Source organism: Halictus rubicundus, chromosome 7, assembly GCF_050948215.1.
Source record: "Halictus rubicundus isolate RS-2024b chromosome 7, iyHalRubi1_principal, whole genome shotgun sequence".
Classification (NCBI taxonomy): domain Eukaryota; kingdom Metazoa; phylum Arthropoda; class Insecta; order Hymenoptera; family Halictidae; genus Halictus; species Halictus rubicundus.
Genome location: NC_135155.1, coordinates 3,981,406 through 3,991,515, shown reverse-complemented (window position 1 = coordinate 3,991,515; position 10,110 = coordinate 3,981,406). Strand labels below are relative to the sequence as shown.

At 30.5% G+C, this 10,110-nt stretch overlaps 3 protein-coding genes across 9 annotated transcripts; 1 reads left to right on the top strand and 2 right to left on the bottom strand.

Annotated features, from left to right (window-relative positions):
- Positions 1-5: 5 nt before the first annotated feature.
- Rogdi (rogdi atypical leucine zipper) lies at positions 6-4,018 on the bottom strand. Of its 2 annotated transcripts, none has more exons than XM_076790233.1 (6): positions 3,950-4,018; positions 3,495-3,566; positions 3,284-3,418; positions 2,930-3,208; positions 2,645-2,854; positions 6-2,588 (listed from the first exon to the last, which is right to left on the bottom strand). In XM_076790233.1, exons 1-6 carry the CDS (start codon positions 3,983-3,985, stop codon positions 2,520-2,522), a joined length of 801 nt encoding a protein of 266 aa, XP_076646348.1. In that variant the 5' UTR covers positions 3,986-4,018; the 3' UTR covers positions 6-2,519. The 2 variants fall into 2 exon arrangements, with proteins under 2 accessions (XP_076646348.1, XP_076646349.1); XM_076790234.1 differs by lacking the exon at positions 3,950-4,018 and adding an exon at positions 3,794-3,928.
- On the top strand, positions 3,812-5,938 carry LOC143355435 (glutathione S-transferase theta-1). 3 transcript variants are annotated; one of them, XM_076790236.1, is made up of 6 exons: positions 3,822-3,926; positions 4,216-4,276; positions 4,727-4,954; positions 5,027-5,177; positions 5,256-5,436; positions 5,535-5,938. In XM_076790236.1, the coding sequence occupies exons 3-6, from the start codon at positions 4,755-4,757 to the stop codon at positions 5,690-5,692; spliced, it is 690 nt and encodes a 229-aa protein (XP_076646351.1). In that variant the 5' UTR covers positions 3,822-3,926; positions 4,216-4,276; positions 4,727-4,754; the 3' UTR covers positions 5,693-5,938. The 3 variants fall into 3 exon arrangements, with proteins under 3 accessions (XP_076646352.1, XP_076646351.1, XP_076646350.1); XM_076790237.1 differs by lacking the exon at positions 4,216-4,276 and having other exon boundaries at positions 3,812-3,926; XM_076790235.1 differs by lacking the exons at positions 3,822-3,926; positions 4,216-4,276 and adding an exon at positions 3,930-4,054.
- Positions 5,612-9,973, bottom strand: LOC143355430 (RAB6A-GEF complex partner protein 2). Of its 4 annotated transcripts, none has more exons than XM_076790226.1 (8): positions 9,840-9,973; positions 8,443-8,607; positions 8,059-8,306; positions 7,874-7,995; positions 7,673-7,780; positions 6,780-6,929; positions 6,596-6,708; positions 5,612-6,513 (listed from the first exon to the last, which is right to left on the bottom strand). In XM_076790226.1, the coding sequence occupies exons 3-8, from the start codon at positions 8,178-8,180 to the stop codon at positions 5,983-5,985; spliced, it is 1,146 nt and encodes a 381-aa protein (XP_076646341.1). In that variant the 5' UTR covers positions 8,181-8,306; positions 8,443-8,607; positions 9,840-9,973; the 3' UTR covers positions 5,612-5,982. The 4 variants fall into 4 exon arrangements, with proteins under 4 accessions (XP_076646341.1, XP_076646340.1, XP_076646343.1 ...); XM_076790225.1 differs by lacking the exon at positions 9,840-9,973 and adding an exon at positions 8,708-8,890; XM_076790228.1 differs by lacking the exon at positions 9,840-9,973 and adding an exon at positions 8,708-8,890 and having other exon boundaries at positions 8,059-8,257.
- Between the last annotated feature and the right edge of the window lie 137 nt (positions 9,974-10,110).

The window sequence follows — 10,110 nt, the reverse complement described above, 5'->3', positions numbered from 1 at the left end:
AATAATTTCTTTGTTATTACAAATTTTTATTGTTTTGAAATACAAGGCATTTAAAATCACCTATAAGCATATCATTATTTTAATACAATGTCTACATAAAGAAATCACTACATATGTTATATAGTTATCTGTTCAACTGTGACAATATTAAAATGTAATTTTACTTAAAGCACAATTACTTTTTATATAACTTTCACAAAATAAACGGTACAATGCACAATGTCATTTTTTAAAATAACCATTTAAGTACCATTTTGTATTTTATTCAAGGAATTTAAAACAAAAAGTAACTATAAATAATATTAAATTTCTAAAATAATATTGATAAAATATGATACATAAGTACATAGTACACTAATCAAAACGCAAGAAAAAATACAATGCATAAAATGGAATTATGAACATTTAATAATCTAAATCGTAATGTTTCAAAATTTTTACATTTTTACAAACACAATTAAAACAAGATAAATATAAAATCAGATGTTTTTTAAGTTTGTAACATTTCTATTAAAATTTTCCTTTATTATTTCAAAAATGTCTTTTTATTATTTTTGGTCACGCTGTGTGGAAAGTTGTTACGTCTTTTTATGATTAAAACAACCTCACGTACTCGTACTTAAACGGTATATAAATACATATAATTTTTATGTAACTAAGAAATGGCAAAGGTAATTAAAGTTTTACAGAAATTTATAAAAATGTTTTGTCAAATCATTTGTAATTTAACAAACACTACAAACCTTCACTAAAGTACAGCCAGCATAAAATTTGAAATTTATTAGGTGAGTAATAAGTTCGTTCATCTTAGCGGCGTATGCACTGAACTAATTCTTATATTGGCCATTGTGAGGAATAAACATATTACGTTTACGATAATCTAAAAATACTTTATCCACGGCATTTTTGTTATTTAATATCTTCAATATTATTTCCAAATATGAAAAAAGGTAGCACTTGGAAAAAAAAACATTTTTTTACATGTGTAGTACTGATCCTATTAGTGAGCGTACTATTAAACAATACATAAGAAATTTGAATAATGTAAATATCATACTGGAAGACGTAGAACAAAGTTGTAGACCAATGAAAATTAATGTTGATCAAATAAACCGCGATTAATAATACGAAATTGGTAATGCATAATACTTCTGTAAACAAAACACGAACAAACTTGTTACTTAATCTAATATATTATACGGTTCTTATTCTGTATGGATTAAAGATTGTATGTTGTGTTGAAACAGCTTTTTTACTGCTATGAAAAACGTTCATACCTCCCAGTCAACATATAATATAAAAAAATTATCCAACTTCAATTTTAAAATTGTATACCTATTGTTGTTACTATATAATTATACATATCTGACACAGTTGTATTTAAGTGTTTACTAACTGACGTTTGTATCTAAATATTAATAACAGCTATGAACAATTGCTATATTATTAACGTTTACTTTATGGATGATAAAGTATTTAGTAGAAATATAACTGAGACGTTTATGTGTGAATATACAGGACGTTCAACTATACATGTGTCAAATATTTTAGGTGATTCTACAAAACAATTTAAGATGAAAAAGAAGACATTACAAGATATATTCGAAAATTCCTCTAATCCATCAATAGTGGCACTCATCCGGTCAAGTCAGGAAGAATGCATACAGTGATATACCATGTGTTTTTGCAGACAAAAACAGAGAACTGACTCACTTATTGCTATTAATCGACTTTAATTATTAATAATTTGAAAATAAAACAATTAGAGCAAATTCGTGATTTGAGTCTTTGACAGGTTTGTAGAATCGTTTCAATAGTTTCCTAAAATATTTCACATACGTAATCGAACATTTTGTAAATATAGAATGATGAAAGGAACGTCATACCATGACAATGAAGGTCAATGTATACTATGTAAATATTCTTTGGTGATAAAAATAAATAACAGCTGAAAATGATTAAAATAATCATCAATTATATAAAATGATTCAAAATAAAGATTTGAAATACTCTAATCTAGAAATACAATGTTAAATTCCAATAAGGAAATGATTACTATAACATTCCAAATGATCACAGAAAGTATAGTATACATATATATATTGAATATATATATTGAACTATTCCACTAGTCAATTCAATAACAGTTTATAATTACTGTTAATTGTTAAAGTGAAGATCTTTAAACAGAACAAAACAAAATAGCATCTAATAAATAAAATAATTGTCGACACACAATTATTAATAAAATACTTTTAGAATCATTGTATAGTAAATTGGAGAAAAGTCGTAGAACTTGTACTAATATACAGTAGTCTCCAATTCATCAAAATTGTAGTATATATACATGATGTAAAGAATGTTTCAAGCACTCTACAAACTCCTTATTAAGAGTCGAATTTCATTGTCAAAGTAAAATCCACTAAAAATGCTACCAGAGCATTAACTGTGGCATATTGCGTTACATTTATACAAAATATTTCTTCAACTAATAATCGTTTAATATACGCATATTCCGATTACCATGTTGTTGTAGAAGGAACACAAGACCCCACTGTAAAATCTTTATACTGAGAGAAAACACAGATCTGAAAAATATTTAAAATAAGACTAGGAAATTTACAGCAAAAGTATTTAAACTAACCTTGTCTTTTAATCGCTGACAAAGCTGCAATGCTATGGTGAGCAATACTAGAGCCTCATTTAACCAGGGTACACTGCATTCTGCTTGTTGTGTCTCATACTTAACACTACCATGTGAATTTTCTAGCTGATATACTGCCAGAACCAGCTTATAACTTTGTATATAAAAACTTATAGCCAAATTTTCGGGAAGATTTGGATTTAAAGATTTCTGAGAATATGTGTAACATTTAAAATTGAGTTTTATAATTTTACATTTATGAGCAGCTGAGATATATTTACTTACCATATTCCGACTTTTAATGAGATCGTCGATTGTCTTCTTCCTAGGAACAATTAAACTTGTTCGACTACGTTGAAGGCAGCCCAATATATTTCCTAATACATGCATAACTTCATCTGATGTTTTGAAAGGATAATGACGATCAACATTGTCTATGTGTGCAATAGCTTGCTGCAAGTGATTGGCAGCATCTTGTATTTGCTGTAGTTTCCATGGATGTTCATTTTGTATACTTGTTCTCATATTAACATTTTGTTGACGTTGGACTTTAAAGTTAACTTCCTATGAAGAACTCCGTTTTAGTTGAACTGAGTTGAATTTAGTTGACTATGGATTAAAAATATTATTAGTACTTACTGCATTTGTTATACTATCTCCAGTTAAAACAGCTACACATTTTACTTGATCATGAGGAGCAGCAAATATAAATCTGTCTGTTTTATTATGTTGATCGTTGCCAAATAGGGCCAATGGAAATCTTTGCGCACATTCCTATGATACAATATATTAAACAATAGCATTCTTAACTCATTATTAGTAACATAAAAGATCATTCTTTTAAACATACCATTAAAATATTCCTCAGCTGCGACAAAGAAGAATGAACTTCTTCGTGAAGAACCCATTCAAACTCCATTTGCTGAAAAATTTTTTCGATTAATTTTTCATAATTTAAGACTATGGAAGCACTTTAAACTTAATGTTATAAAATATTTCACAGAAAAAAACTTTTCAATAAAAATTTAATTTTGTTTCACTGTTAGGAATGTGCCCACAAAAATCATCTATAACATCTTAAAATCGAAACACGAGGACATGAAATTTTGACCATAAATAAAAGAAACAATAAACAAAGTAATAATGTACCAAAGATAACATAACCAAGAAGAAGCAGTTCGTCAAAATGGACGGATGGAAGTCGAATAGTTAAATGATAGATAAGGTATACTATCATCATGTACCGCGAAATGACGAGGTCGCCTAAGTGATTAGATAAACGGTAGGCAAAGACAAATAACTTACAAGATTGTGCGCCTCCTCCTTCTCGCTGTCAGCCATTTTCCCCTCCGGCTCCTGTTTCCACTTGCTTCTCTACTGTGCCTTATTTTATATAACTTCTTCCCTCTGGTTTGTGTTTTTCTTAAACGTCACATTCGTCACTTAATTTCATACACGATCCCAGTTATTGTTTGATGCCAAAAGATAAATTTCGTCATCTTTTCCGGTGCGAATTTCTTTGATCTTGAGTAGATAAATCGTTATCATTGTAAGATATATTTCAATTGTAGGTAATCTAAAATTTGTGGGAGTTGGCAAAATAATTCAGACAGGGCAGTACATAAGAATTAGGTAAGATTATACCTTTTCTTCTATTATAGTAAAGTTTGACAACTTCATATTAAAGAAGAAAATATAGATCGTAGATGCACTTATTGATTTGCAGCAAGGAAATCATTTAATTCATATAATTAACATGAAATTAATAATATCATATACACAATACTAAATTAAATCAAGTCATTCCCAAAATTCATATTTGTATTAGGTTTATCCATTTTTAGCAAAGCGTACTTTATTTTCAAATACATGATATATCATTAATAAATATTAACTTTTTATGACTGGAGTACAAACACTAATAGTAGAATAAATTTTCGGAATAATTTACTGCTGTAGTCATCCTGTAGAAAGAAGGAGAAGAGAGTTCAGTGCCCCTAAAAGCAAGCAACCCGTTCATGTGCATTAAGTAAGCCCGATTGGTCTTGTACATATATTCAATCATATAAAACTTAATTTCAGAATTAAATATTTTATATTTTACTACAAAATGACTTTGAAGTTGTATTACGACTTGTTGTCTCAACCAAGTAGGGCTGTGTACATATTTTTAAAAGCAAACAATATACCATTTGAGAAAAAAATAACAAATTTGGGAAAAATGGAACATCTCAGTTCAGAATATCAGAAGATCAATCCGTTTCAAAAAGTTCCTAGTATTCAACATAATGATGTCAGCATAATTGAAAGGTATAAGACATATTATGCATATAAATTACATATGGAAAAACGAAAGAAGATAAAAATGATCATTTATTATAGTGTTGCAATTTTGAGATATCTCTGTAAAGAATTTACCGTGGCTGATCATTGGTATCCAAAAGATTCAAAGGCCCAGGCAAAAGTTGATGAATACCTTGAATGGCAACATTTGAATACTAGGTACCACTGTGCCTTATATTTTCAGAAAAAGGTATTAAACAACATTCCAGTTTACTTATACATATAAAGTTTTATGGAACATAATCACACTTTTATATATTTACTATAGTATTTAATGCCAATTATGAAAGCTCAACCAACACCAGCTGAAGTGATTGCAAAATATGAAAAGCGTATGATCAACTGTCTTGATGTACTAGAAAACATTTGGTTAAAAGACAAGCCTTTCTTGACAGGTTCGGAAGTGACTATTGCTGATCTTCTTGGAGCATGTGAGGTGGAGCAAGTTCGTAAGTAATCGTGCAAAAGTTTGAATGTTTTCTTAGATGCAATTGTTATTTGCTATATGTACAGTAAAATATAATGAAAAATTATTTATTGAGCACAGGAATAGCTGGATATGATCCTCGCAATGGAAGACCTTGCTTAGCTACTTGGTTGGCAAAAGTTGAACAGATGACAAACCCCTATTATCAAGAAGCCCATGTCTTTATAGGATTGCTTGCAAACAAGGCAAAAGAAGATAAAATAAAAAGCAAGATATAACAATCTTATAAATTTTATATCAGGATGGTGATACAAATTTTAACTTATTTTAATTTGTCAAGGGAATTACAAAGTTGGATATTATTAAGGCATAATGCTAGATTGAATCTAGACAGACGTCAAACTTACTCTGTCCTTGTTTGATGTTTTTTTGTTATGATATATTATAATGGTTTTTTTTACAAATTTTATACATATAAACGAATTTTTTAAATAAATATACCCACCTGTTAAAGAATAATTAAATTCTGATTATGCCGTGATTTCTCACAGCAGTAGTTTTTAATTTACTATATCACGATATTATATCTCGATTCTTGCGCAGTATTAGGTGGTGTGGTCGTTGGATGAATATGAACAGGTAAATCCCAAATCATTGTTTCAACATCTAAGGTTAACGGACCTTGCCAATTAATTGTACTTTCATTGGGCATATCTATTAGCTTAGAAGTTGTGACAAACTCAAAATGTAATCTCCATTTAAGCGTCATTAAATCAGTGGTAAAGTCTGGTGTCACATGTAAAGGTATAGGCAACACTAGATGTGAGTATTTTAAACCCATACACATTTCGTGATGTTTGTTGTAACTGACTAACGTCGGAGTTGCTGTTTTTCCTCGCCTGTATTCTTCTGATATATGTTCTTCTGATTGTAATGCAACTGAGACTTGTGCACATGAAACTGTGGCATTCGAAAAATCAAATGTTCCAACTATATCCTCTCCAAGTTTGTAAGAGTTTTTGAAGAGGCAGAATCTTACAACTCGTCCACGTCCATTCGTGATGTTATAAAAATTTGGACTACGCCTAGCAGTCAAATTCTATATACACATAATAACAAAAAGAATTAATATTAACGTTATATACTTGTACTGTAATGTGTGGATTTTGTTTAAAACAAACCTGGAGAGTTTGTAATGCAACATCTAATGGTGTTTCCCTATGTTGCGTTTCCATGAATGGATTATTGGGACTTAAATCAATGCTATCATTGCAGGCAGTTACTTCTGGTAGTTCTGTTAAAATTACAATATTATTTTTATATTGCTCTTAAACTACAGCAATGTCAGAAGTGAACAAATATTACCGCTTAGAGAAAGTACTCTGAATGGAACCCGAAGCAGTTTTATAGCTGTATTAACTCGTTGTGTTCCTACAGTAATCTTATACGAATACTTCACTGCATGTCCTCTGTAAGAGGGAGGTGCATCACTTGGAATTATTTCCCGATATATATCTGTAAAACTGAAATGTATACTCTCTGTACCTCATACAGGGTGTTCCACCAAAACATGAAAAACTATATGGTATGTTTCTTGTCTTTCATGATACTTGAAAATATGGAAGACAATTCAAAATGGTTTCAAAAGAGAAACAAAGAACTATTTACACAAAATTATCACAATTTATAAAAGCACATTCTAGGATTTTTATGAAATTGTTTAGGCTTAGAATAGAAGTGCTTTTCTAATTAAATTTAAACTTTAAAGTTTCGTGTATAAAATACCACTTGTTTTGTATTGATATCTATAATAATATTTGAATTATGATCTTTTTAAGAAAAGTTAGCTCTAAACCCCTGGCACTTGTAACTCACAAGGTTTAATCTTTAATTGGACATGTGAGTTTTGGTTTTTTTCTTCTTCAGAAATAAGTAGAAAAATACCCATATAAGAGAAAAATGAATGTTAAGTTCAGTTTTTAACAAATTTTGAAATGTTTTGTTCAATTTTTCTGCTCATTGATAGCCCAACACAAATTACTACGAAGCTTGCAAATAAAACAGTCTAACAGATAGTATGTTCACGGCTAGTTAAAGGTTACACAATATTAAGGAATTGTGTGTTCCAGTTTAGTTTAAATATTGAGTTTTACAAGACTATTTTTCAAGAAATAGCATTATTCAATTATTTAAAGAACATTTTCAAGATCTAGCAGAATACCCTGTATAATAGACTTCAATTTCATTTAAAGACTTACATGTTTTGTTTTCACCTGGTGACAATCTTAAGTCACAAAATAAAATCTTGGGCTTGGTATTAAGTACTACGTGACCATTATCTTGTTGCCATGGTGCAAATGTTGTATCTGTAAGACACTCGTTAATGAAGACCAACTAGATAATTGAAAAGTAAAATAACTATTAATCAAATTTTATTTATAAAATCTCATTCATCTTACTTGCGTTAATAGCTCCTAACCAAGCTGTAGTATTCAATTTCTCGGAAAATACAATTTTGCTATTTGTAGAACATTGACAATGAACTTGTGCACTGGCCCATGCAAGACTTTCGAAAATATCACTAAAACCGTTATGTAATATATATGAACAAAGTTAACTATCTTAAAATAAATTAATTATATACCTGTTACTTTGAGATATTTGATGGCTCGGATTTGGAGGATTACTGAATGTGACTAAACATTCTATGACTTCTCCAGAAAAGTATACAGGACCCCTAATTAATTTTGCTGTTACCTCAATCATACTTTTTGTTATAATTATTCCTTTATAATATCACTGACTTTAACATCCTTTGTTTGATTATAATATTCAAATGATATCTACACAGTGTGAATCAAGTATAAGAATACTTTATCCAAGTTGATAATCCTGAAAATTATGAATTACCAGTAACATCTATTGTGACTTAGAAATAGTTATGAAAAATGAGCTTTAAAGCCCGCTAAATTTAGTCTATAGTGTGCATTTATTAAGATAAATTTCAAGAGATTAGTGCAAAACATACCAACAATGATGATGTATCTGGACATACAATATAACTTTCATTAGTCTATTTTACTCTGCAAAGGACTGTTTCTGCTAGCAACAAGTTTACCAAATAATTTTAAATAATGCCTTTTCCTCATAAGCAAAATCATTCATAAGTTATTTACACTCTTAAGTGACACAGCTGTAAATACAAAGTAAAAAACAATTATTATTATAAATTTTACAGGGTTCTTTTTTTAATCATCAATTCACAAAAAATCATATGATTTTGTTATATTTACGTAACCTAATACGCCACACGCAGTTCATACGGTACGCGTCTGGTCTGGTGTCTAAGGTAGCTGAATGTAGCTTGAGAACTAGGAGCGTCACGGGGAGTAATAAAGATAATAAAGATAATAAAATAAAATATTTATGTATACAGAATGAGATACGGCGTCAAATGCCTTTCTCAGGTCAGGGAGGGCAATCTCCCATGTATAATGTGTGGACATTAGCAGTGCCACCTAGACCCATTCCTTCCTGACCTCAACTAAAAGCTATATATATAGCTATACGATTCTACAAACATACACATACGCATATACACATACACATATATCTACTGTACAGTACGATTACTACATAAATTTAGAAGTAAACTTATATAAAAAAAAAGGATATAATATAATAAAAGGATATAATATGTTTTGCAACAATACATTATTTTTACAATATTTTATTTCAAAACATAATAATACATAATTATACATGTAACAGATAATTACATATAATATCAAACTAATACAAATGATAATATCTTCATCCACTTATTTTGTACACTCTTTACACTTGCTGCTGCACTGCTCTGCACCTCACTATCCTAAAACAAACTTAAAAAAATTGTATAATTAATGCACAAAGTAAAATTCGAAAAATAAGCTCAGAAATAAGTTCACCGAGTTCGCTCAATTTTGAAAAATTATTTCTAAAATTGATTCGACACTGAGCAAAGTTTTTTTCAATATTTTTCAATATTTCCTGGGCTTATTACTCGAATTTTCAATACACTTAAATTTTTGTCTTATTAAAACAATATGAAGAAGGTTTTGAAGGTTATAATATCACAATCCGCAACGAGTCACACGATCATTCATGCCATGCAGCAGTGGTTTTGGCAGGAATAGTAGCGTCCAATAGCAGCAAAGATTGGAACATCAGTCACGTCCAATCACGTTTAATCATGTGATGGCTGTGAACGTGGTGCCATCTAAGCTCATTCCCTCGGAAGTGAACTAAGCGGTCCAAGGTCATACATAAGAGTTTCCTCCCCCTGTCTCAGGTCTGAACATGTAGTGCCAACATCACAGACTATTGTTACTGTTACATAGACATGTGATGGGATTTAGGGATTTTTGGCAGGTTCGGGACTACCTGCTCCTCGTCCTCTTCTGCTCCTTTTATGCAACCACCGGTCCCAAGATGCGTTGATCGGTGGGGTGTCGTGAGAACCAATCAAAAGGGCGATTCCCACCTGTAGGACCACGCGTTGGTCGCCCAAGGGGAAAAGGGTCTGGAATGTACACGCGCACACTGCGTGACACAATTCCTCTTTGTTTGTCACGCCTACTTTATGACGCGATTTCTCGGAAAAACTTATGAAATTATCTTCCGTCGGACCGTCCTTTCTTCGCAGTTCTTCGGT

Coding starts and splice junctions, on each gene's coding strand:
- Rogdi (XM_076790233.1), bottom strand. CDS start 3,985: ATGGCTGACAGCGAGAAGGAGGAGGCGCACAATCTT. Junction 3,419..3,494: donor AGCTGAGGAATATTTTAATG/GTATGTTTAAAA, acceptor ATTGTATCATAG/GAATGTGCGCAAAGATTTCC. Junction 3,209..3,283: donor GAGATAGTATAACAAATGCA/GTAAGTACTAAT, acceptor AGTTCTTCATAG/GAAGTTAACTTTAAAGTCCA.
- LOC143355435 (XM_076790237.1), top strand. CDS start 4,755: ATGACTTTGAAGTTGTATTACGACTTGTTGTCTCAACCAAGTAGGGCT. Junction 4,955..5,026: donor GATGTCAGCATAATTGAAAG/GTATAAGACATA, acceptor CATTTATTATAG/TGTTGCAATTTTGAGATATC. Junction 5,437..5,534: donor ATGTGAGGTGGAGCAAGTTC/GTAAGTAATCGT, acceptor TATTGAGCACAG/GAATAGCTGGATATGATCCT.
- LOC143355430 (XM_076790226.1), bottom strand. CDS start 8,180: ATGATTGAGGTAACAGCAAAATTAATTAGGGGTCCTGTATACTTTTCT. Junction 6,930..7,672: donor ACCAGGTGAAAACAAAACAT/GTAAGTCTTTAA, acceptor TCAGTTTTACAG/ATATATATCGGGAAATAATT. Junction 6,514..6,595: donor TTGCATTACAAACTCTCCAG/GTTTGTTTTAAA, acceptor ATGTGTATATAG/AATTTGACTGCTAGGCGTAG.